The following is a 27,201-nucleotide window of genomic DNA, read 5'->3' on the forward strand; positions in this document are numbered from 1 at the left end:
AAGGATGACATATGTCCAAGAATAAGAAAGAGATTGGAAAATAACAAAGAATATGCTAAAGGTTGTATTGTGCTTGCATCTCATACAAATGGTTTTGAAGTTCTTACTGGTATGGAAGTGTTGGTTGTAAACTTGGACAATAGGATTTGTACTTGTAGGAGATGGGACTTAACTGGTTTCCCATGCTCCCATGTTATAGCTTGTACTAATTGGTTGAGAGTACTGTGTGAAGACTATGTAGATGAAAGGTTAAAAAAAATGTACTTGGAAACATATAAGGGATCAATAAATCCACTAAGAGGAGAAAGACATTGGGAGCAAGTGGATTTTCCCTTGCATCCTCCAGGTATAAAGGTGGGTGCTGGTAGACCAAGAACAGCAAGGAAAAAAGCACCTCATGAAAGAGAAGATAAACTCGGCAAGCTAAGTAAGCATGGCATACAAATGAAATGCAGCTTGTGCAAGTTAACCAAACATAACAAGAGAAAATGCTCTATGAATTCAATAGACATTGCATCAAGCTCTAAACAAACTGTAACCACTTGACTTATATATTTTTTAAAATTTTTATTACACCAAATCAATCATCTCTGCAAACATGTACTTACCATTTTCAATGCACAAGTTAATGAAGCAACCAACCCGCAAAAGAAAGCAAAGTCTCAAGCAGCTAGTAAGGTTGTGACCAGGAAGTCCAAGCCACCAACCAATACAGAATCTGCTCCAAAGAGAGGTAGGGGAAGGCCGAGGAAAGGCACAAACTTCATTTTGACAGAGGCCGAGGTTTCTCAATCTGAAGTATGCACTCAAGCTTCAAAGGCAGTAGCATAGTTAATCTTTTATCATGGGTGGAAGATAGAAGATGCCTTATTTTTTTTGTCTATTTTGTCTTACTGTAAAGGGGGAGTAGTGGGTTAATTTTTAATGTACTTTAAGCCTTTGAACTACTTTTGGTGAGGAATCTTTGAATATATTTTGCTGAACATGACATATGGTTGTTGGCGATAACTTTTGGAGTAAAATTTTTGATAGTTCTGTCTATATATTCAACTATATTTGTGCCTAACAATAATATATTGTATAATATATGACACTATACAAATTAAAAAGTAATTATGGAGCATTTACCAAGTACAATGATGTAATTAAATAAAATTAGAAAAAAATTAAAAAAAAGGGAGAATATTGGTTAAAAATATTAAAATAATAAAAATATAATTTTCCGGCAGAATCTCCGATCTCCGGTGGCTTTTATGACATTTTTTACACCAAAGTTAATACTTTGTGCTATAGAGTGCACCCGGTAAAGGTTGTGCTATTCTTTGCAACTAACCTATAGTTGGTATTGCCAATATAATATGATAATAATACTTTGATCCTATAAAATATGTTGATATAGCAAATTGTCACAATTCAAATAAGATTTAGTGAACAAGGAGAATCAAAGTATCAATATTATGTATTTGTGCCAATTGGGTTGCATTTTACTTCCCTTAAAAAGCTAAATCATTACTCGTATAAAATAAGCTTCATCACACAAACAATCTATAAATATAACTAAATTAGCAACCGCTGACATCATATAATCCACATGGCAGCTTTACAAGAAAAATTTTCCCGCCTAAATAAAATATGATGTCATTATATTTAAAAATTTAATTTCACCTCCTCTCAATTTATCTACGCTCTTTAATTTATTTAATTTTCTTTTTCACTAACTATTTGTATCCAATGCATACTCTATGTTTCTTATATGAGGTAATTAAGTAATATGAGTACATATAATATATACTCCATGTTTCAAAGAAATTTCTAATATCGTGCATCGCACGAGACTAATCTAGTGTACTACTAATAGAATACAACTAGATACATTTGTCAATACTCTTGTGTTTTTTTTAACGTTAAGATACATGAAAGGCTACCTACCTTATCACATGAATGGGAGGATAAGTCCTTGGGGATGAAGGGACTAACCCTAATGATGGTAATATGGTGTCAAATCTGTCAATTGGTGTCAAGGAAAATAATCCAAGTGACCAAGTCACCTAATAATTTTTAGTATAGTCGTGGACTTGAATAAATAGTTTAAATATGGGATCGAAACTTACAAGCATTGAGGATGGATATAAAATTATAGGGAAATAGTCGAACTATCTAAGGGCTGAGCAAAACTACCCGAAAAACCGAAAATCCGATAAACCGATCCGTAACCGTTCCGAAAATTAAGGTACCCGATCTGATAACCATAATGGTTCGGGTACCCGTTCCGATAATTTGCTATCGGGTATGGTTATTTGGTATCATTTTAAAATTAACGGTTACCCGATCCGATCCGATAAGCATTTTTTTTGCTTTTTTTCCCTACTTAAATCTATTTTTTAAAAATCTAAAATCTTACTTTACTTCATAATTACTTTATAATATCAATTATTAGTAATATTATTAATAATTTGGTCAAAATCATATGATATTGTTGTTAATTAGTGGTAAATTATATCAAAATAACTACATAATTAAGTTTAATTATCATTATTGGATATCTTATTGGATACCCGATAATCGATCCGAAAATCCGAGTACCCGAAGTCCGGGTACCCGAACTTATCGGTTCGGGTTATGGATATCACTTTTAGGGATTTTGGTTATCGGGTACCCGAACCGTTAGTACTAACGGTACGGGTACCCGTCCCATGCTCACCCCAGTATGTAGCACATACTTGATGTTTGTACGAGTGTAGGATATTATAGATGGTGGCATGACTGGCATCCTATTGTAGTCTAATGATGAGAAGATTAAAAAGCTCTAGAAATTAGTTGTTTTCCTATAAATAGGCATGGCATGCATGAAGCTTGCATTTGTAAATAACGCAAAATATTGTATAACATTCTCATGAGTAATAGTCAAATGATTAATGGCACACAAGTGACTAGAATGTAATCCAACATAATTATAGAGCAGCTGGTCCATGTGTGTGACTGAGATAACTAAGGAATAATATTTTTATTTTCATTTTTATTTTTTTATGCAAACGAGGGGTCAAGCTATGGAATAATAATGGAAAATCTTACCCCTCTTGGAACCTTTGATATTTAGTAGTTTAATTGTTATTTTAGATTTTGCTTACAAGTTTTTACCTTTCACTTGAAAGGGTTTTTCTTGTTTTAAGCGGTTAGAATTTATTTCCTTATTTTAATCTTTTATTTTGATTAGTTTTTGAGTTTAGGATTAAGTTTAGGAAATTTTATCTTTTAAATAGTTCTATCTTTGTTAGAAGTGTGTTTAGGAATTTGGCTGGTTGATTTATCCAGGAATTCTAATGTAATTAGAAATCTTAGTACTTATTTGTAGCCTATATAATGACATTTAGGCTCTTAATAAAAGGAAGTTTTGTCAATTTGAAATTTATAAAGTTTTACGTAAGCTTATGCTTGTGTATTCTTGGCCTAGTTTAGGTTTAAAGCTCGTGTTGCTTAGCGTTTTTTGACCGAGACTCAAGATTCCAAACCTTTCAACTACGATTGAAGGTTATATCCATTAAAATCCATATCACAGGCCCCAGAAACAAGACAAAAAAAATTATGGGAAATAAAACGTGGTAAAGCCACTCCTACTACATCATTACGTTAAATACAATCTAAGGGTAAAGGGGACTTGAATCAACCCCGTCGGGTTGTTCTAATGGGTTCGATGGAATGATTTTTTATTATATAACAAAAGTCATACTTTAATTACACTTATTCCTTACGAAATTTAAAATATCAACTAGTGTGTCACCCGCTCGATGCCCCGGGTTACTGCTTTGATTTTTTTTTCTTTTTTTTTTTTTGTTGAGCAAATGGTTTGTCCATCATGGTTTTGTGTATTTGAAAGTTGTTACAGATTATGTTCAGTCAAATAGTGTTGGAAGACAATACCACCGCTTTGATTAAGTTTTTTTTTTCTTTCTCTTTCTGTGCAAGTGGCTTGTTCATCATTATTTTTGTTTTTGAAATTTGCTAAAGATTATCTTTTGAACAAAGAGTATTGAGAAACAATATCTAACGCTCCATTCTTTGCAAGTTGTTGATTAGCTTCCTTTTATTTTTCTTCCATTCTGCGCCTGTTGTTTCTCCGTTTTTTTTGCGCATTTTTGTGTTCCATTCACTGTCCAGCTGCTATAACTGTCCAGGTTGTTGATGCTCCATCTTTTTTCTTATTCTCTCTGTATTTCAGATATTACGTTTTTCATGTTATTGTGGGTCATTTTTTAGTAACTGATATTCATTGTGTTGAGATGTTTAACTTACGGAGCACATCTCATCTCGATTCCTCTTCTTTGGAGTATTTTGGGTTTCAGTAATTCCTGTGTTGTCATCCCCAAGATGTTCTGGTTAGTGTGTGATGGCTTCCTGCAAAATGCATTTATTTTATTAGTGAGTAGGCCTATTCACATCACATAAATAAGTGCAGCTTTGGATAGAAGATAAAATAAATGTTTCATCTATGAAGTAGTCTATTCTTCTACTTAGTACTCCATTACTTAACAAATCCATTGCTTAAATATATATACACAAAAAATTATAAGTTTTGAAGACTCACAACTGCTATTCTCAAATAAATTGACTTACCAATAAGGTTTCCTAACTTCCAAATATAAGAACCCTAAGGATCAATTCTACAATACCCCAAAAAAACAAAATAAATCAAAATATATAGATAAACCAAATAGATATTGAAGATTAAAAAAACTGATAAAATTGAGGAATCAAAATTTATACGAGTAAACATAAAGGAACACTAATAAGCTCTGTTGAAGGAAATAAGCAAGCCTTGTGGAAACTGCAAGAAAACAGATCATATATATATATATATATATATATATATATATATATATATATATATATATATATATATATATATGTATATATATATATATAGTCGGAACATCAATTCAAAAATCATTGTATACTTTACATTTCAGTTACAAACTCTACATCTTATTTACTTGAATTTTAATTAATTTTGAATTAATGGCACCAAATGAAAAAAGGAGTATGAAAGAATTACAATTAATCGGTTGGAAATAATTGCATACTCAATTACACTATGTTCAGAGAGAATTAAGGGGTCTTTATAATCGCTTATCTCAACAGAAAATTTATGACGGTGTGCCGTCATGGTGGCGGTAATTAAATTGGTGATTTTCAACCATCAATCAGAAATCAAACCCTCTTCCGACTCTTATTGCAACTACAATTTCCATCATCATATATGTATGATAATTGATTATTCGTTGCTTCGTCCGCCACCATGTGCGTATCATCATCCCTTTGAAGCTGAGAACATGCAATCCTATGATCCACAATTTTTTTTCTTTTATTTTTTGGTAAGAATACAATGAATGAATATTTGGACAGGTGTAATAAACTCTAAAACAAAATGACTACGTGGCCCACATTGCTTTAGTTTTTTGGTTTTTTTAACCATTTTATTTGGAGATATAAGTGTATTCATATAAATATATGACATGAAATGAGTATTGGCTAAGATGGTTAGGAGATTTAGCTTCATTCCTAAAGATACAATTTTCGAAACCCAACAATTTTTATTTTACTAATAGTGGAATAATAATTTTTTAAGTGGTGATGACACATTGTAAAGTGGTGATGTGGCCTTATGCTAGTTGTGTAAAGATGGCGTGGCATAAAGAAAGGGGGGATGACGCGGCGCATAGACATTTGTAGGAACGCTTTTTAATATATAAGTATAGATAGATATACTCCGTAATTATTAAACACTTCTAAATTAATGGCATCAATTCTGATCTAATTTGAATAATTTTAGATGTTTTTGTATCGTTATGGAGCTCCATGAATGTATAGTTGCAAAAGTTATAAAAGTTAATAATTGAGGTTCAGGATCGACTTTCAACTATGCAACCTTATGCCAACAAAAACTATTTAAGTAAAATGTAAGACGAGCATTTAATAAAAAATAAATTTCTAATTCAAAGAAACTGTATAGACCCTACATGGATTAACATAGTGATCTTTATATAATAAAGAAATTAATTGAGGGAAAATTTAAAGCTTACCATCCATCAATACAATGTATTAATCTATAGATTTTACTTTAGTGGCTAGGTTTGATGAGAGGATCTACATTTTTTGTTTAGATTAGCAATTATTGTGCATTTTAGTGACACAAATCAAAAAGTGCAATACAATTAAAATAACACTTAAATAATTATCTTCTAAATATTGACAAATGGAGTAAAAGATTACATTTATAATAGGAAAAATTGTAAGAAACTACCTTTTTATAACATTCTTTTTGTGAAAAAACATCTTATAAAAATTTTCTTGTAAAAGCACACCTAAAACAAGATTTTTTTTTGCAAGATGACACCTAGGCCGGTTTCAGGGCATTGACCCTGTTTTCCGATGTTGACCCTCACCTAACCAACCCCAGCCGCTGACACCACCACCTAGCCACCACTAGAAGCACCTCTCAACCGCCGACATCACCGCCCATCAACATAGCTGCCGTCACCGTCTACCCAAATCACTTTAAACCCGCCCGTAAAAATCCTCACTCGCCTCCAAAACCACCCAAATTCGCATGGGAAAGTGTACCCTTCCCTAACAACCAATAGAGAGGAGAACAAAGGATAGGTAGCAGCTCCCCCCCCCCCTCTCTTTTTTCCCCAATTAGAAAAAATTAACAACAAAAGAATCAATTTTATCAACTTTAACAACTTACCTACCTCAAAATTAGATTAATTGAGGTTCTTTGCAGCAAATCGAGCAAAACAATAGAGTTTTCCCCTTCAATTGAAAATATTCAAGGGTTGCTTGGAAGAATAGATGAGAGAGAAAGTCTAACTGGAGGGGGAAAAGGGTAAAAAATTAAAGAAAGAAAAGGGATTTTTTCCGGTGGGTTTAGAGTGATTTGGGTAGGCAATGATAGCGGATAGGTTGATGAGTGGTGGTGTCGGCGGCTGAGAGGTGGTTTTAGTGGCGGCTAGGTTGTGGTGTCGACAGCAGGGATTGGTTAGGCAATGGTGTTGGTGGTTTTGAGGAGGGAGAGGTTGAGAACGTGACCCTCACGTAAGGGTCAACCCGTCGGAAAATAGGGTCAAAGTCGTGAAACCAGGTTAAGGTGTTACTTCGCAAAAATAATCTGGTTTTAGGTGTGCTTTTACAAGAAAATTTTTATAAGGTGTTTTTTCACAAAAAGAGTGTTATAAAAGGTGGTTTCTTACAATTTTTCTTTTATAATAAAAACAATTTTTTAAAAATGTGAATAGCGTTCTTTGATACTTTATTATTTTATTTAGCAACTCATAAAATAATTATTATTTGATTAAATCATTGAAAATTTCTCAACTACTATATATTTTGTTTCTACCTTTTTTTTATGAATTTGTCATCGTATTGTTCTCTTTTACGAACTATTTCATTTCTATCCAATTTATTACTCCGATATTACAAACAATTGAATAAATAAAAGAAAAATTAGTAAATTCATAGTTTGATTTATTCTAATAATTTAGGCGATATCTTTATTCTTAAATTTCATACACATCATCTTTTTCTAATAATGAAGTTGTACTATTCTCATTTTCGAATAAGTAATTTAGAGACATATATGCTTGGAATTTCATTTTTCTGTATAATTATCTATACTCTGTATTGTATAATTAAAAAAAAAAAAAAATGGAGTCCACTCCATCAAACAATGTCATAATAAATGTCATTTATTACAAAAAAAAATGTAGTAAATAACAACAAATAATACGTTTTGTGTGCGGCTGACCATATAATGTAAAAAGTAGCCCCATAACATTGACCAAGTAACTCATGAAATATTGACCAAGTAACTCCTATAACACTAACCGAGTAACCCCCATAGCACTAACGAATTGACTTCTATAATAGTTGGTCACACGGTATGACCAACCACATATAAAATTAAGTTTAATATGTGGTCGGGGTTACTTGTTTCGGGATCACTTAGTTAGTCTGGGGTTACTCATCAATTGGCCAAGGGTTACTGGTCAGGAATTATTTGATCGGTCAAGGGTTAGTGAGTTACTTGGTTAGTCAGGGGTTACCCCGATCAGTTAAGGGTTACTCGGTCAGGAATTATTCAATCGATCAGGGGTCACTTGGTCAGTCAGGGGTTACCTGTTCAAGGGTTATTCTCAGTCAGAAGTTACTTGATCGGTTAGTGGTTACTTAATCAGGGGTTACCCAACTAGTATTTAGGTGTGTGTCAGTCGGCCACATAATGTGACAGGTACATTGAAAACGCGCTAAATGCAAATGATGCTCAATTTATTATTGAAAGAGACTATTATTCAACAATTAAAGGTATGAAGGTTCGGATAGTAATTTTAAAGAGAGTATTATCCGAATGATTGAAGGTATGAAGATTCAAATACTAGAGCCATATAAAAAAGTAGTTTGCATGTAGTCCGTTACACAATACGATAAGCCACGTATAAAAGAAAGTACACTACTAGAAGTTATTTTAATCAATATATATATATATATATATATATATATATATATATATATATATATATATATATTATTGAATGAAGCTCATGGCAAGACATGTTGTTTTGCCATGTGTCAACAATTTTGCCATCAATTACATAATACTAAAAGCGAATAAAAAAAGACACTTGTCAATATTGCACTAAAAATTTTCCCTCCAAAAGTACCTTCTTAAAATAAAAAAATAAATCAAAAATTGTATCTAAATTATGATATTTGTTTTATATAAAATATAATTCCTTTCCAAAAATATTAAACTATCCATTATAAATGTTACATGTAATTTAAATATTTTCTCTTGCAGATTTTTATTAATAATATACACCTTTTAATATATGAGTCATTCTATTTATATAATTTTTATAATATTATTTTCAAAAGTGTTTAACAACCGTGCATTGCACGGGATTTTAGCTAGTTAATATATATTATTAAAGCTCATGGTAAGACATGTTGTGTTGTCAAATCATACCATACCATTAATGATTGAATAACTTCATGCATTAACCTCTATGTATTAATGTTTAGCTTAATTGATAGACTCTTCATATGCATAACAATTCCCCTTAGAATGTAACTCCTTAATAATTACACAATAATAAAGTTTGTAAGAAATTAAACATTTACTCCATTTTTATTTTGTGCATTAATTCATAAAATTGTACTTCGTAATTATGTAATAAAAGATTCTTGTGCATTATGGAGTAGTATATATTTTGACCAAATTTATTACAAGTATAAAGATTTGATTTATCAATTTTTTTTTACAACGAGTTGATTTTAATGCAAAAAATTATTCTTATACTCAAACTAGCTCATACAAAGAACAAACTATTTAAGCTATCATCTTACCAAAAAAAAAAAAAACCACCACTTTCAATTAAAGTAATAAATTAATAATAATTCGGGTATCGCCCGATCCAATAACTACGGAGTAGTTTGTAAAATAAAAAGTGAACATAACTCGGTATGAAGGTATTATCCGAACCACACAAATTCGACCACGAACCTCAAAACTCGAACCAAGCCGAAGGCTCGAAAACAAATGTAAATTCAGGCTCAAACAAAAAAAGCAGAGAAGATCTCTCTTTAATTTTGAAGCATAGGAGAAGAGAGCCAAGTTGAAGTAGCGAGCTCTGAAAATCGCAACAATGGCGGATGATGGAGCAGCAATCTTTGCTGCAATCTCAATAATGTTGCTATCAATGGCTACTCTCTCTGCCGCATATAGACCTGGCGACATCGTCCCCCTGAGTAGGATGGGTCAATACCACTCCGTCTGTTTTCTCTCTCTCCTTTTTTATGTCAAAAGTACTGCAATTTTTGTCGATGATTTCTGATTTTTTCTTCGACTTTCTTGATTGATTATTGATTGTAGTCGAGGACTGTTTGGCATGATATTGTTGGTCGTCATTGCCCCATTTTTGCTGTTAATCGAGAGGTAATTTCATGCCCTTTTTATTTTTTAAATTTTTTTCCTGGTTTTTGTTTGATTAATGAATTTAATTTCTTGCTTTGAATGTTTGGGTGATGAATTTAGTTACTGATTTTGTAATTTCACTGATTTGAATGTTGCATAGGTTTTGATTCCTATTCCGAAGCCAACTGGATACACTGGTGCTGATCCTTATAAAATGTAAGCTTGTACTAGCTTTATTATGTTTCTCGAGTTTTTCGGTTTGCTATTTCAATTATTGAGCATTGTTTTAGAAAGTGGGATTCTGGTGAGTTTGATTGGTGTTGTTTAAGGTCAATTAAGCCCTATTCTTGCAAGTAGCTGTACAATTGGATTCTAGGAGCGAAATCGAGTAGATTAATGGCTAATAAGGTTTAGTGTGAGGGCAAATTAGTGAATTGTATTCTAATTTTAGCACCAAGAAATTTAATAATCAGCAAATCAGCTTCAGAGTATGGTAAATGGCCTGGTTAGTAGACAGAAGGCAGCAAGATGGCAAAGACTTGATTGCGCAGGAAGCCTGCACACACTTTTAAATGTCGGAAGTTGGGATGAGTATCAAGCTCATAGATGATCTTCTGTGGTTCAGATGTTCAAATATTGTTATTTTTATTTTGTTTTTCTAAAGACCAAATTCTTTGCACTATGGTCTAGTCTGATCTGATTTTGACAAATATATGTAATACTTCGTAATAATTAGTAATAAGTTGTAAATTATACAAATAGAATAAAAAATATTCCGGCCTAGTTTGATCTGATTTTGACAAATATATGTAATAAGTTATTGAAGTAAAGTAAAGAAAGCATGTCCTTTGGGGAGAGGGGGGCTTGAGGTTCCACATCACATGGATTGGGTGGGTTAAGTTTATTATTTTATAAAGTGACAAGAAATTTTGGACATCCCTAAAAAGAAGTTAAGTAGATTTTTAGGAGGATGAAAAGAGAAGATCTTTAGGCTCAACTGGGTGGAATGTGGTGTTAGCTGAAGCCTGAAGGTATAGCTGGATAAACCTATAGCTGTTTGAGGATTCTGAGATATCCTAGAATGTTCTGTATTCTTGAGTCAGGTACTTAGGTATGTAATATAGCATTTGAAGGCAATTTTGAACCAATCACTTTCTTGGGTCCCAATATCAATTAAGTGATGTTATTGAGGGGCACTTGACATTTTACCTCAAGTGCCCGTGTCGGATTCTTGACATTCGGATATGGGTATGACACTTGGACACTTCATTTTAGTTCAAAATCATATAATTTTTTCACAAAATAGCCGAGTCGGATACTTAGACACGTACCCGTGTCGGACATGGGTACCCGAGTCTGAGTAACATAAATAGGCAGTTAGGCATACTTGGTGCTAGAGGAGGAGATGTGTTAGAAGTTTAGAACCCACTTCACTGTTGCGTAAATATACTTTATTTATGCCGTGTAGTGTTACTTTGAAGTTTATTAGGCTTAATATTCCGTAACGTTACTGCTGTGAAGTTATCTTGCAGACAAGCCTCTTTTTGTGGGATTTATGATTAGTTCACACCACTTGCTTTATGTACTTGAGTGTTGTTAGACCAATATACAGATTGTGCTTCAGCAAAGTCCTCTTGCCATCTCAGCCCAGTTGTGCCTGCTTGCTCTTGCTCAATACTCAACACACCAACAGGAAAGAGTTCCCCTTCTCATTTCAAACCTCCGCATGTGCTCACTACACATTTACAAGCCCTATCCTGCATCAAGGTTGCATCCTTGTCATCAGAAGATAAGTGTGCACCACATGGTTCGAGTGTTAAAACATTCAAAACATGAAATGATGGCTCTTTGCTCTAAACTTGACAAATATTGCGAGCAATTAGAATTTGTTTAGGTGGAAAAAGCTCCTGATCTACATTTAGATAATGTGCTGCAATACTTATTACGCTGATGGTCTCTTTGAAATGTTTTATGATTTTATAGCTTGTTTACTCAATATATCATGTGCATGATGAATATCCTTCAATTGAGCTGTGCACCTTGCTTTGGCTGGCACATATCCTCACTTCATACACTCAAAATCTAGAATCCATGATCTACCTCCTAAGTGGACATCATGCCTTTTTAACACTGGATTTTTTGGGTGCTCCAATACTTGTCAAATGTCAAGATTGTTGATTGGCTAGTAATCCATTAGACTATCTGTCATCGATTGTTCTAGATTGTATTTCCTTGTTGATTGATTGTCCTTTAATTGAGTTCCTGATTTTTTAACTATTATTACTGCTTGGGGTGTTACCCACTCTGATTTCTTATTGCTTTCTGTAGAACGTTCCAAGTTGGGAGAGAAAAATTTCAGCTTCCCTGGCTTTACATCATTAATCGGAAGAGTTCTGAGGTTCCAATGATTGACATGCATTTGGTACGTACTGATTATTACTAGTGCCTTGGATGAGGCTTCCATTTTTGGAGTTTGAGAAGGTGGCATGTGCAGTTCCTGCGGCCATACCTTGTATTCATAGAGATGATGTTGTTTAGAATTGGTTGCCAAGGCATAGCTTGGCTCCCATATAATAAAAGGAAAAAAAAATGTAAAGCTTAGTGAGACAGTTGCATTAATCTTTTTCTGATACCTAGTTGGCTTGTGTGAGTAAATTTATGTCTATGTGTTAGATCTAAAGCCAAAAGAGCTTTTTGGTACTATTAATTTTACTTCCCAAAATGCCCCTTCTAATATCCCTAAAAACTTTAAAGGTAAAAAGGGAAATTGAAAATAATTAAGCTCACAATACATTTACTTTTCTCCCAACAAGTTTTTTCATGGAATTGTTATACGCACCTGCCCCTCTATTGATTCTATGCTGAAAATTTTGACATCAATATTAAATCATAAGTTCTTATGTGGACGTATAAATTTAAAATATAACATATGTAATCAATTATAAGATACAATCTTTCAAGCTTTTACATCAAATATAAGATTTATCTGTAACACCACCAAAAAATGTAAAGCTTATCAACAAATTCTCTTAAACAATTTTTGTTACAAATATATGGTCTTATGGAGCACAATGCCCACTTACATTGCACACACAATGCGTCTGTGTCTAAGCTTGTGCCAAATATTGTCTTTAACTATTTCTCGATGTTTGTGTCACTAAGTTTTACTTGCTTTTGATGTAGTCTGTTTCTCATAATAGACTTAGAGCTGGCAAAGAGATTGCATTAAACAGTTTGTGCTCTTTTGATAACAAATGGGTTGGCACCCCTTAATTCTAACAAAGCCTATCTATTTCAAGGGATCATAATGTCAACCCTGAATCAAAGCGGATCGACCTGAAGTAGGGTACTTGAACCTTATTTGTTCAACTGTTTATTTTATTTTATTTTTCATTTTTTTTGTGTGAATATATTATTTTTTGCATGGAAATTATAATGATCTAGCTGAATGTGAAAGGCGCATATGTGTTGATACTTTATAGTGTCATGTAAAGTATGGTCCATCTTTAGCATTCTTTGTTACTTAGCCAACTTCCACATTCACCTTTATTATTTCTTTGGGTGCCTCTTTTTTATTTTTAATTAATGGGTAATTGGTTGAAGCTGCTTATGTTTAGGCCAATGCTAGTTAAATCCATTTAATAGATGTTTTGATACTTATTTGAGTGTGTGAAGCCACTTGATTAACTGGGTTGTAAACTCTGCCTAAACTTGTTATTTACTGTGCTGTTTTGGTATGATTGTCATGGACTCATGGTTTTGGCCAACTTTCACATTCACTTTTTTCATCAACGCTATTAAGCTGTAAATTGGCTGGTTATATGTGAAATTAATACTTAAGGAGTTTATGTATTGGTGAAAGAAAGGCTTGGTGATTGGAATCATGAGTGGAGTTGCAATTTCAAGTTTCTATGATGGAGCTTATCCTAGTTGGAGAAACCTTTGACCTTGTCTTCCTGTGTTTTTTGATGCAGAGGTATTCAGGAGGTGATTTGCTTGGCATAACTGCAAAAGTTGTTGATATGCCTCATCATTGTAGGTTACATTTTCCTTTTATCTATACCCATACAACTGATTTGTGCTAAATGTATCCTCTATATTATTTTGAATGGTTTACCGGTTTGTTTTAGCAGATTTTTCACACATAGTTTCATGGACTCCAGTCCTTATCCTCGTTCTTGGTTCAAATGCTTTTGCCTCTGTATTTCTTCCAGTTTGACATCAATAGGTGTTTGCATGCCTTAGATATTCAATATGTTTATTAGACAGTGGTTTATGTTGAGTTATTGAACATGAAAAGTGATCCTTTTATTAAGTGTTATAATCTCAGTCAGTTCTTCCTCAGTTCCCATGAAGTAAACAGTGGCTTTATAAGGGTTTTTAGTTTACTGTATTTATTTCTATATTTTGTAGATATTTAATAAATTTTTTTTTTTTTTTTTTTTAAAAGGTGGTCTGATATACTCCGTGATTACGATGTCACTTTCAAGATACAAGATACAAATCTTGTATTGACCTTGTTTGTATTTTCTGTAAATTATATGTGGATGACGTAGCATAATATACGTTGAATGTGAGAGCTTGTTATGTGGCGGATGGACTACAATATTGCTCATTCTTTGCAACGCTTACGATACAAAATAATTATTTTTATAGCCTTCTCTCAGTCCTACATGACTAACTTCTCTTAATGATCTCAACATTGCCTTCACTACTTTCACAAGTATTAGTTCTCCTTCTGTATGTGCAACAATATGTAGTTTTAACTAGGACTTTGTTGCAAGTCAGAATGCCCTGAGCTATGGAATTACTATTTTGATAGAAAACAACATTTATTCCTATTCTAGAAGCCCCCGGTCTCCATCTCAAAAGTTTGAGCAAAGTTCTGTGTAGCTAAGCTCAGTGCTGTAATTTTTAGTGTTTCTAGGACTTAAACAGCATCTTAGCTTCAGCACTGAGTAAAAGGATTTTTGTTTTAGAAAATGGTGGAGTGATTGTAAGATGTCTGGTTGGCATTAGGAAGTTGGAGTATGTTTAGGAGAAGCCGCAGTGGTGGACTGTGGAAGCGTTATTCATATCAGAATCCAAAAAGGAGGGACTATGAACGCTGATGATAGTTCATGAAGATGATGGATTGTTAAACGATGAGTTTGAGAGAAAGTGTCTTGCTTGAAGAATATTCCGGTGGAGTTACTTCTGATGTGAAGCTGCAACATTTAGCAAAAGATGGAAGCAAGTGCTTCAACTATATATGCTATATTGCTATTTTATACTACAATTTGATGATAAAGGTTTTGTAGTCAATTCTTGGATGATGATAGGTTGAGGAAGATAATTGTTTGACTAGGATGCAAGGTTAATGTTGGCCAAATCACCTTTTCATGTAAGAATCTTTTGTTAGAGGAAGTTGATTTTTGACATATGTTGAGAGGGTATGACTTGAGCCTTATTTAGGTGTTTTAGGGATAGGAGAGGGAAGCTTTTGAAAAGGAGATCATACATTGCTACATGTTTTTTATTGTGAGATAAATGGGTCTTAGACTCTTAGGTCTTTTAAACAATATGCATTACTCTTGTAGAATTATTGTGACTTATGAAGATGATATCTGGCATATTAAAAAGTATGGCGTAATGTAATAGATTGTACATTTTGCTTATGTCTGCTTGTTTCTAGTTGATGACTGTTCTGTTGTGATTAGAGATTATAGGTCTATAAGCCTCTTTTTCAAATGGCTTTAGGATTTTAGTTTTAGGGGATGGAGTATGATTAGAGGGTAATGACTATTCGTCTGAAAGAGAAGGCGAAGAAAAAAGTTAGACAAGAAGAACCAAGGATAAGATGGTGGACCCTAAGGGATGCAAAAGCTAAGGTTTTTACAGAAAAGGTAATTGAAGAAGCGGATTGGGATGGAGAGGTGGATCCGGACATGACTTGGTTACGAATGAAGAACTGTTTCCTAAGAGTGGCCAAAGAGGTCTTAGGGGAAGTAAGGGGAAGAACTTCGGTACAGAGAGATACTTCGTGGTGGAATGAAGAGGTGAAAGCAGTAATTAAGCAAAAAAGGGAATGCTATCAAGCCTTAGGAAAATGTAGGAGTGATGAAACCTTTGCAGCGTATAAGGAGGCTAAGAGTAAGGCAAAGGCAGCTGTTCGCCAAGCAAAAGAAAAGGCATATCAGGAGGTTTATGAAAAGCTTGATTCCAAGGAGGGAGAAAGGATCATTTATAAGATGGCAAAGAGAAGACAAGAGGCAAGGAAGGATATTGGCATGGTGAAGTGTGTCAAAGATAAGAACCAAATGGTCCTAGTGCAAGAGGAGGGCATCAAGGACAGGTGGAAGGGGTACTTCGATGAATTATTTAATGGAAGTAATGGAGTTGTGATAGGAGATACCTCTATGAGTGATGAAGAAATCAACATGGAGTATGTGCGAAGGATTAGGAGAGTAGAGGTGGAGATTGCACTGAGGAAGATGAAACCTAAGAAGGCGGTTGGCCCTGATGGGGTACCGATAGAGGTGTGGAGGTGTTTGGGTAAGATTGGTATTGATTGGTTAACAAACCTTTTCAACAAGATATGGACGGCTACAAGGATCCCACAAGATTGGAGGAAGAGCACCTTGGTCCCGGTTTATAAAAACAAAGGAGACGCTCAAGATTGTTCTAACTATCGAGGAATTAAGCTTATGAGCCATACTATGAAGTTGTGGGAAAGGGTGATTGAACAAAGGTTGAGGGCATGCACAAGCATTTCAGATAACCAATTTGGTTTTATGCCTGGGAGATCTACTATGGAGGCAATCCATTTGATAAGACAAATGATGGAGTTTTATAGGGTAAAGAAGAAAGATCTTCATATGGTCTTTATTGATTTAGAGAAGGCATATGACAAGGTGCCAAGAGAGATACTTTGGTGGGCAATGTTGAAGAAAGGTATCCCACGAAGGTATGTAGACCTAGTTAAGGATATGTATCGGGATGTGTCAACAAATGTGAGGACATGCGGAGGGTTGACAAAAGATTTCCCTATTACAATCGGATTGCATCAAGGGTCTGCATTAAGCCCTTTTCTTTTTGCAACGGTTCTAGATGAATTAACTAGACCAATTCAAGATGAGGTTCCATGGTGTATGCTGTTCGCAGATGATATCGTTTTGGTGGATGAGACTAAGGATGGGGTTAATGTCAAGTTGGAGCAATGGAGGCAAAGGTTGGAATCTAGAGGGTTTAAGCTAAGTCGGAGTAAGACTGAATATTTGGTATGTCGTTTTGGCACTCAGAGGGGGACAAGCAATGAAGTGGTGAGTTTGGATGGAAAGGATTTGACCATGAGTGAATGTTTTAAGTACCTAGGGTCGATCATCCAGAAGAATGGTGACATTGATCAAGACGTGACCCACAGGATTAAGTCAGGGTGGCTTAAATGGAGAGCGGCCACGGGAGTGTTATGCGACCGCAGCATTCCCTTAAAGTTGAAGGGAAAATTCTACAGGACTGCCATAAGACCAGTGTTGCTCTATGGTACAGAATGTTGGGCTTCTAAGAAAGAGCATATTAAAAAGATGGAGGTTACGGAAATGCGCATGTTAAGGTGGATGTGTGGAAACACTTTAAGAGATAGAATCAGAAATGAGGTTATTCGCAAGAAAGTAGGTGTGGCGGGCATTGTAGATAAATTAAGGGAAAATCGTCTGCGTTGGTTTGGACATGTAAGACGGAGACCCGAGGGTGCACCGGTGCGAAGAGTGGAAGAGTGGGACCATGGAGGGATTAAACGAGGAAGAGGGAGACCAAAGATGACTTGGTTGGAAGGAGTGAGGAAGGATATGAAGTGCATGGATTTACGTGAGGATGAAGTTTTGGATCGTAAGGGATGGAGGAGAAAGATTTATGTTGATGACTACACGGAATAATCAAATTTGGTTCATGTTAGCCGACCCCACTTTTGGGATTAAGGCTTTGATTGATTGATTGATTGATTGGGATGGAGTATGATCGTATTGCTGGTTCATTTTCTGTTTTTACATGGTGGGAGGAGATGAAGTGTCATTACAAATTAACAATACAGTTGATGCTTTTTCTAAATTTCAAGACTTTGGATGACTTAGAGATAGGCATAGTGGCACGTGTTGCTTGATATTTGAACTCATTACATCTAGTCTCATTGATCAATGTTGATACCTCATTTAAGAATCTTTTGCAGTTTTTTTTCTTCCCGTATTAAGACATTCGTCCGAAGCTTCTTAAGTTTTAGGGTATTATTTGGTGCGAACTTGAAGTTTTTTCCCCTCTGAAGTTAGATTCTTAAAGTTTAGACTTTAGAGTGAGGCTCCTATGAGGAGGCTTGAAGAATTGCAAAGTGTTGGGATCACGAGGGGTAGGGTAAGACCTAAGAAAACTTGGAAGAGGTGATAGAGAATTATATGAGTGCTTTGGGGATTAAGGAAAGTATGGTGTTGGATATAGGGTGGTGCGGAGGGAGAAAATTCACCTCAACGATGTGTCATGATTATACATATACTTTTGTTTATTCTATCTTAGTAATTACGTTTATTATTTTACCCAATTCGTGGTTTTATGAACTTCCTTGATTTCCTTTGGTGAAGTTTTCTGAAACCTTTATGTTTTTTACTCATGCGTTTTTATCATTCATTTAAAACTATCTTGAATTTTTTTCTTGGTTCTCTTTTAAACCTCTCTTAATTTTTACTTGGATGCTCTTGCTATTTCTCATTTTACACACCTTTTTTTCAAACTCTTTCAATTTACTATCTTGTTACATCCCTTTTCTTATCGGACGGTACCTTATGATGATTCATGTTAGCCGACCCCAAATCATTTTGGGACTAAGGCTTTGTTGTTGTTGTTGTTGTAGAGTCTTAAAGTTTAGATGATGGAGGGTTATCTTTATGTAAAGGGGGTTTAAGTGCTACTCTTTTGTATTTGCTTGTCCAGCATTCCTTGTTATGCCAAGTTGTGATGTATATGCTGTAAAATCATTTTGTGAACTAAGAGCCTGAGATTTGTTTGTCGGCTAAAGGAGAGTATGCTAGTATGCTAGAGACTGTGGTTTGTAAAACTGTTTTAGGTAGAGAGGTGGCTTTGGTGGTTTTAGCTGTAGCTTGCCTTCTAAAGGGGGTATAGGACCTTAAAATGAAATCATTGAGAGCGATCCTTATATAAATTATTATTTAAAGGACAGGGTTTGACATTAGCAATCAAGCATCTTTAAATTATGTATATCTGAAATTTCGTAAGAGATTGGTTTCAAGTTATCAGCAAGACAAAATCTCTTGTTTGATGGAAGAAAAATTAGGGAATGTCTTGTGAATTTGAAGAAGACTATCCACTAGCCATCCACTTATCACCTTACTAGATAGTTATAAAGTTAGAATAGAAACCCAATTTAAATGCTTCATAGAAGTAAAGAGAATCAAGAGACTTTGTTGTTCTTGTCATACTTAGTATTCTGATGAACATTTATTGTGGTAATTTTCAAGTTTGTAATCCTAAAGGACAGGAATATGTATGAAATTCAATCTGGTATTGTGCTTCAGTGTGCTTGTTTTTATTTATTTTTATATTTTACCTTTTTTTTTTGGAAAATATGCCAACAAAATGCTATGCACTATTGCTACTATATTGTTGTCTCCAAAGCATGAGGCAAATCTTCCATTCACATTGTCGTCAATCTCATGGATATATGAATTGTATTTGGTAGAATAAAGCATCAGAACACAGTTTTACTTTTCTATTAATTGTTATTAGAACAGTCCTTGACAACCACCTTTACGCTATGATATCATCCATTTATTTCATGATCCTGATTTGTGAATCTAGTGAAGACTGCCTGGAATAATGGATTGTCATAGTGATGTCTAGCAACTTTCCTTATTAGAGTAAAATGTTCTTGCTAGATGGTGGAAGAATGAAATTAAGCACTTCATGGGTTTTTCTGGACATTTTACATCTCTGATCTTTTTTCCTTACAGATGTTGAAATTCATCCAGATATACGTAAGCAATTTTGGGATCCTCAGCATTGGCCAAAACATGTGTTTGTCAGATATACTTGGTTAGTATTGGTTTCTAAACTTAAGATCATTATGCCTTTAAAGTTTCAAATCTTTTCCCTTATTTGTTTAAGGTTTTGTTTTGTTTTGTAAATTTTAATTGTCCATGTTTGAAGGCTTTAGAAGCTTAACAAAACTTTCCTAGGTATTATTTGGTTCATATGTCATCTCACTCTTTAGATGCAAATTAACTTGTTTGATCACCTTGTAGTAAAATTTTGAGTGTATTTCCACAAGTGTTAGTTTTAGTTTCTTCACCTGTCTTCTTTCCTTAATGTATTTTTCACCTTTTTTATTATTCATTTACTGCCTCTATTTTATATTATTTGCAACAAATGAGTTTGCCTCGACTGCTAGGCAAAATTTGTTTGTAAGTGTTAAATGGAGAGAGAAAGATAGAGGTGCATTTGATGAGGTGAGAGATAGAGAGAAATGTCAACTTAGAAAGGAAAGAAAACATATGTTGCACATAATGTGTAGCAACCGATTTCACTAAATGTTGCACATAATATGAAACGGAGGCAGTATTAAGAACTTTGGCCTCTTATACAAGAGTAAAGCACAAATACAGTCCCTTAACTTTGGTATTAGTAGCATTTAAGTCCCTTATCTTTTTAGTGTGGCATAAAGGTCCCCGTGATCACCTGGAATAGAAAGACTAAGCAAAGTTAAGAGATCTAAATGCTGACTTGGACGAATAAATAAATAAAAAATTAAAAATTTTTGGGACCTCTAGGCGTACTTGGTAAGGGATAGAAATTAAATAAGAAAGTTAGGGAATTTATAGGTTGGCGTTACAAAAAACACCATTACAAAGGAAACTTAAAGGGCTTAGCTTCACATGTGGACAAATAAAAGTCCAAATAATTTTGTTAGAAAAAAGTATTTTTTTTAGGAGAATTCATAATTAAATTACCTTATAGGAAATTCGGCCCCATAAATTGAAATGGTGAAAAATAAGACTTGGATTTGATAGATTTGCATAAATTCTAAAACACTTTTGTTTTAGTTTTTTTTTTTTTTACTTATTAGCTTAAACTTGAAATGAATTTTGTTTCTTTTAAGCAAACTAATTAAGAGGACTAGGAAGAAACTAAATCTCGATGACACAATACTCTTTAAAAACTTAGATGCAAGCCGGGCTTAATAGGCTCTATGTCGGCCTTTGAATCGCCATTTTTTTTAATCCCACAGAGATGCTTAATTGAAATCTTCTTTAGCAAAACGCAGTGTTCAAAGACAGCTTTTAGGCCTTAAGCACCAAAAACAAATGACCCACGAGAGAGCTTTTTCAGGGACTTACAGTTCCGAGTGAACGTGGCGATTCCGAGGTCGGTGAGCTTGTGGCAACCCTAGAGTTTCAAGTGAGTCGGGTTCTGGGCACCGAAGAGAGACTAAGATAAGGGCTTCGTCGCTTATATTGATGGATTGTAAGTTGCATCGAAGAGCAAGTTTCGTAACTAAGTCGAATCAGGAGGGAAGGTAAGTTTGAGATCTTTGAGTTGTCGTTGAGGGAGAGGCGGGCAGGCGGTAACGACTTTGACCTTCGACGAGGAACCACCGTTTACAAGCGAGGGAGCATCGTTTACAGTTGGCGGAGAAGAGAGACCAAAATATGTGGGCCAGAAATCAGTCCTTCGCTCATCAACAAATGGGTGTTTTTTTTCCACGTCACCATATAAGTCCCTCAACTTTCTTTTCTTGCCACGTAAACCTAGAGGTCCTTCAATCAATCAATCAAAGGCTTAATCCCATAAGTGAGGTCGACTACATGAACCAAATTTGATTATTCCGTGTAGTCTTTGACCAAAATCTTCCTCCTCCATCCGTTACGATCCAATGTCTCATATATCAATCAATCAATCAATCAAAGCCTTAATCCCAAAAGTGGGGTCGGCTAACATGAACCAAATATGATTATTCCGTGTAGTCATCAACATAAATCTTTCTCCTCCATCCCTTACGATCCAAAACTTCATCCTCACGTAAATCCATGCACTTCATATCCTTCCTCACTCCTTCCAACCAAGTCATTTTTGGTCTCCCTCTTCCTCGTTTAATCCCTCCATGATCCCACTCTTCCACTCTTCGCACCGGTGCACCCACGGGTCTCCGTCTTACATGTCCAAACCAACGCAGACGATTTTCCCTTAATTTATCTGCAATGTCTGCCACACCTACTTTCTTGCGAATAACCTCATTTCTGATTCTATCTCTTAAAGTGTTTCCACACATCCACCTTAACATGCGCATTTCCGTAACCTCCATCTTTTTAATATGCTCTTTCTTAGAAGCCCAACATTCTGTACCATAGAGCAACACTGGTCTTATGGCAGTCCTGTAGAATTTTCCCTTCAACTGTAGGGGAATGCTGCGGTCGCATAACACTCCCGTGGCCGCTCTCCATTTAAGCCACCCTGACTTAATTCTGTGGGTTACGTCTTGATCAATGTCACCATTCTTCTGGATGATCGACCCAAGATACTTAAAACATTCACTCATGGTCAAATCCTTTCCATCCAAACTCACCACTTCATTGCTTGTCCCCCTCTGAGTGCCAAAACGACATACCAAATATTCAGTCTTACTCCGACTTAGCTTAAACCCTCTAGATTCCAACCTTTGCCTCCATTGCTCCAACTTAACATTAACCCCGTCCTTAGTCTCATCCACCAAAACGATATCATCCGCGAACAACATACACCATGGAACCTCATCTTGAAATGGTCTAGTTAATTCATCTAGAACCGTTGCAAAAAGAAAAGGGCTTAATGCAGACCCTTGATGCAATCCGATTGTAATAGGGAAATCTTTTGTCAACCCTCCGCATGTCCTCACATTTGTTGACACATCCCGATACATATCCTTAACTAGGTCTACATACCTTCGTGGGATACCTTTCTTCAACATTGCCCACCAAAGTATCTCTCTTGGCACCTTGTCATATGCCTTCTCTAAATCAATAAAGACCATATGAAGATCTTTCTTCTTTACCCTATAAAACTCCATCATTTGTCTTATCAAATGGATTGCCTCCATAGTAGATCTCCCAGACATAAAACCAAATTGGTTATCTGAAATGCTTGTGTATGCCCTCAACCTTTGTTCAATCACCCTTTCCCACAGCTTCATAGTGTGGCTCATAAGCTTAATTCCTCGGTAGTTAGAACAATCTTGAGCGTCTCCTTTGTTTTTATAAACCGGGACCAAGGTGCTCTTCCTCCAATCTTGTGGGATCCTTGTAACCGTCCATATCTTGTTGAAAAGGTTTGTTAACCAATCAATACCAATCTTACCCAAACACCTCCACACCTCTATCGGTACCCCATCAGGGCCAACCGCCTTCTTAGGTTTCAACTTCCTCAGTGCAATCTCCACCTCTACTCTCCTAATCCTTCGCACATACTCCATGTTGATTTCTTCATCACTCACAGAGGTATCTCCTATCACAACTCCATTACTTCCATTAAATAATTCATCGAAGTACCCCTTCCACCTGTCCTTGATGTCCTCCTCTTGCACTAGGACCATTTGGTTCTTATCTTTGACACACTTCACCATGCCAATATCCTTCCTTGCCTCTTGTCTTCTCTTTGCCATCTTATAAATGATCCTTTCTCCCTCCTTGGAATCAAGTTTTTCATAAACCTCCTGATATGCCTTTTCTTTCGCTTGACGAACAGCTGCCTTTGCCTTACTCTTAGCCTCCTTATACGCTGCAAAGGTTTCATCACTCCTACATTTTCCTAAGGCTTGATAGCATTCCCTTTTTTTGCTTAATTTTTGCATGACATGAGCCAAACAGATCCAATGTCTCATCTTCGTGCAAATTCATGTACTTCATATCCTTCCTAACTCCTTCTAACCAAGTCATTTTCGGTCTCCCTATCCCTCGTTTAACCCCTCCATGGTCCCACTTTTATACTCTTCGTACCAGTGCACCCTCAGGTCTCCGTCTTACATGCCTAAACTAACGCAGGCAAGTTTCCCTTAGTTTGTCTGCAACGCCTGCCGCACTTACTTTCTTGCGAATAACCTACTTTCTGATTATCTTTTAGAGTGTTCCCGCACATCTACCTTAACATGCGCATTTTTGTAACCTCCATCTTTTTAATGTGCTTCTTCTTAGAAGCCCAATATTTGTACCATAGAGCAATACTGGTCTTATGGTCATCTTGTAGAATTTTCCCTTCAACTGTAAGGGAATGCTTCGGTCACATTTATTTATTAATTTTTCCGCATTTACATCCCTGCTTAGTCATCAGGGAAGTCCCTCAACTTTGATTAGTCATTTAGGTGGTCAAAGGGAGATTTTTGCCATACATGAAAGATGAGGGACTAAAATGCTACTTATACCAAAATTGAGGGATTTTGTTTGTGCTTTACTCTTATAACAGGATACCATTGTGCCTTTGTTGCAGAAGAGACAAGTGTTCTGCACTAGATGATCCTCTCAAAAGCAAAAGAGTATATCCAAAATGAAGGTCCCATTGTTATAACTTAAAATCATAGGCTTTTACAAAGTCCACTCTGTTGGGTAATATAGGGTTGGGAAGCACCTCATAATATTCCTCATTTCCTTGATGTAGTAAAATGTTGCCCATTTGGAGGAAAGGCTATTTGTGATGGTGATAAATCGAGATCTACTTATCAGAAGCATCTTAGACCCTATCAGCTTTGAGCTTGGGGCACTTATTAGTAGTGTTGTACTGTGAAATGAGTCTGATATTGCTTTCATTTGTGGCCTCATATATTGTTATAAAAATGAAAAGATTGAAGCTGCTTTTAGCTGATTTGACACCTTTCGCAAATTCCTTTCATGGTAAATCTCCCCAAGCAAGCTGCCAGAGTGAGAGAAGGAAACAATAGCATCCAATGTATTTACTATCACTGCCTTTTTTTTTTTTTTAAAAAAATTAAAGAGGTATTAAAGCCATTACTCCAGTAGAAGCTTTTCTCTTCGTCAGAGACCAAAGCTCGAAATGTCCTCCTAAGTATCCCCTACAGACATGCATTCTAGATTTCCTTTGGATCTTCACAGATATACTTGTTGGGAACTAAACTTCCTGGATAACTGTAATGATCATTAGTGCAAGAAGTCATGCAGCCATCAAATTTTTAAATCTACTGCAATTATAAACTACAACAATATGAATTACAGTTGATTATCCCTCTTTCGAAAAAGTGATGCCATTATCTGTTATGGAACACACATTTGATGCTTGATAGTTCCAACTCTATGGTTCAGATGTATTCATCTGGGTTTTACCTTACATAAATGGCCTACCTACATTTGTCTTGAATGGTCTATAATGTTAGCCCCTTCAAAATCTTATTTTACTTTTCTCTAAAATAAATAACGTATTTCCCTTCTTTTTTCCTATTGGTCAATTGATTTTATTTGGGCTTCATCCTAGCTGTTTCTGTTGCATTGTTTTGATTTGCTATTCCAGATGACATATCTTGTTTAGCTTATTGTTGGATTCCCAACCCGTCTTAAGTTTCCCTTTTGATTGATTTATGTGCTTTGTAATGCATTACAGGGAAGAACACTCTGAGATAGATGTCAGTTCTGGATTTTTTGTCCTCTTTGGTTCAGGTATATATTTTGGATTCTATCAACTGCTTTATTGTGCATTCTCAAAGTGAATTAAGTAAAAGCTCCATTGTCCAATTCTTTAACTAGAACACAAGAAGAAAATGGACATCAAACATTGTGAAGTTATGTACAATTACTTTGCTGCATGTTTATTGAAAATTTGTGCGTTTCTGTGGAGTTATTATTCAACTCTCAGAATTCTTTTAGAAATGAATCAAGAAAACCTACTCGATTCAAGCATATCAGGGGTGGCCAAATCCCCTTCACGTGAAGTAGAATAGATTTGGTTTCTTATTCTTTTGTAGGGAGCATGGTCAGCAGACACTCTATATAAGCTCTTATACATTGTTGCAATTATAGAGAGTTTATTGGCTATCTGTTTGACAAGTCAAACTAAGTGCCCTCCTCTCCCTAAATAATGCACCATATATTCTTGGGGTTAGTTTATGAAATTGAGTTACCAAAATTATCTCCTACTATGACTATTATTTATCTACTTACACCTGTATAGTTTAATTTACAACTCCTCTTTAAGGGTATCAATAAGGGCAATATAATCCGGCCTATTCTATTGGGATGGTTTATCTAGCCAGACAATCGCTATACTGACTTTTGGTGCTTTTAAACAGGTCTTCTGCTAACAGTTGTTTTGTCAATCTATATTTTGCAATCTTCTAAAGAGAAGATAGCAAGGTACAATGTCCTGCTTCATTTTGATTTACAGTCACTGAGATTATAAATATGCTTCGAAATCTTTTCATCTTCTCTAAAACGATGTCTTCACGTTCTAGTTTGATATATGTTATGATGTTCCAGGTTTGTGAGAGAAACTGTTGCAGATAACAATATGGCAGGTGGAGTGGAGAAAGTCGAATAATGGAAATCTTAAAAAATTATACTTCATAGCTGTAGTTTTATCAGTTAGCAATTCTTGTGGTTGTAAATCATCGACATGGTTATGCTCAAAAGACAACGTCACACTTTACAGGGATATGTATAAAAGTATAGGAGCTGACGTAGATTTTGTGTACTTAATTTTCAGGTCTCTTTAGTACCATTAGACAAAATCTGTCGCCCAAAAAATCTGATTCTGACCATTACTCAAATTGTATGCAAGCTACTCAGTCTCCTGCCATCCCAATTTACTTGCTCTGTAGTCATTTGCTCTAATGTCACGGACATTAAAATGGAGCAAGTAAATTAAAACATCCAAAATAAGGAAGTGGTTCAAATGCATGTATACTTCAGAATTTAGATGTACATGTAAGTTCAGTTAGTAAAAATAAATTTTAATAAATAATAGTGGTTTAAATTCAGCAAAAATAATGAAAGAGACCCTTTAGGAATAATTATACCCTTAATTACTCCATTTTACTCAGAGTTTTCATTTAATTTAGCGGCAAAGTCGTCATCGTGCCGAAAATGGTAGTGTTAGAGACTACCACCTTGTTGTTTGTGTTTGTGTATGGCGGTATTGTAGTTTTAATTCAGCAAAAATAATGGAGGAGTTAAATACTTACACTTTGGGAATAATTATACCCTTAATTACTCCATGTTACTTAG

General features: G+C 35.2%; 1 protein-coding gene across 1 annotated transcript; it reads left to right on the forward strand.

The window, feature by feature from the left end:
• Positions 1 to 9,576: 9,576 nt before the first annotated feature.
• LOC145572672 (uncharacterized) lies at positions 9,577 to 26,773 on the forward strand. The gene is made up of 9 exons (XM_081631637.1): positions 9,577 to 9,824; positions 9,926 to 9,988; positions 10,128 to 10,183; positions 12,296 to 12,389; positions 13,942 to 14,002; positions 19,960 to 20,041; positions 25,583 to 25,638; positions 26,268 to 26,331; positions 26,455 to 26,773. The coding sequence occupies exons 1-9, from the start codon at positions 9,699 to 9,701 to the stop codon at positions 26,513 to 26,515; spliced, it is 663 nt and encodes a 220-aa protein (XP_081487763.1). The 5' UTR covers positions 9,577 to 9,698; the 3' UTR covers positions 26,516 to 26,773.
• The last annotated feature ends 428 nt before the right edge of the window (positions 26,774 to 27,201 follow it).

Source organism: Chenopodium album, chromosome 12 (genome assembly GCF_948465745.1).
Source record: "Chenopodium album chromosome 12, dcCheAlbu1.1, whole genome shotgun sequence".
NCBI lineage: Eukaryota > Viridiplantae > Streptophyta > Magnoliopsida > Caryophyllales > Amaranthaceae > Chenopodium > Chenopodium album.

What these genes read in the sequence shown, in the direction of transcription:
- LOC145572672 (XM_081631637.1), top strand. Translation starts at nt 9,699, where the DNA reads ATGGCGGATGATGGAGCAGCAATCTTTGCTGCAATCTCAATAATGTTG. An exon ending in GGTGCTGATCCTTATAAAAT is followed by an intron (nt 10,184 to 12,295) that starts GTAAGCTTGTAC and finishes TGCTTTCTGTAG; the next exon opens with AACGTTCCAAGTTGGGAGAG. An exon ending in TTTTGTCCTCTTTGGTTCAG is followed by an intron (nt 25,639 to 26,267) that starts GTATATATTTTG and finishes GCTTTTAAACAG; the next exon opens with GTCTTCTGCTAACAGTTGTT.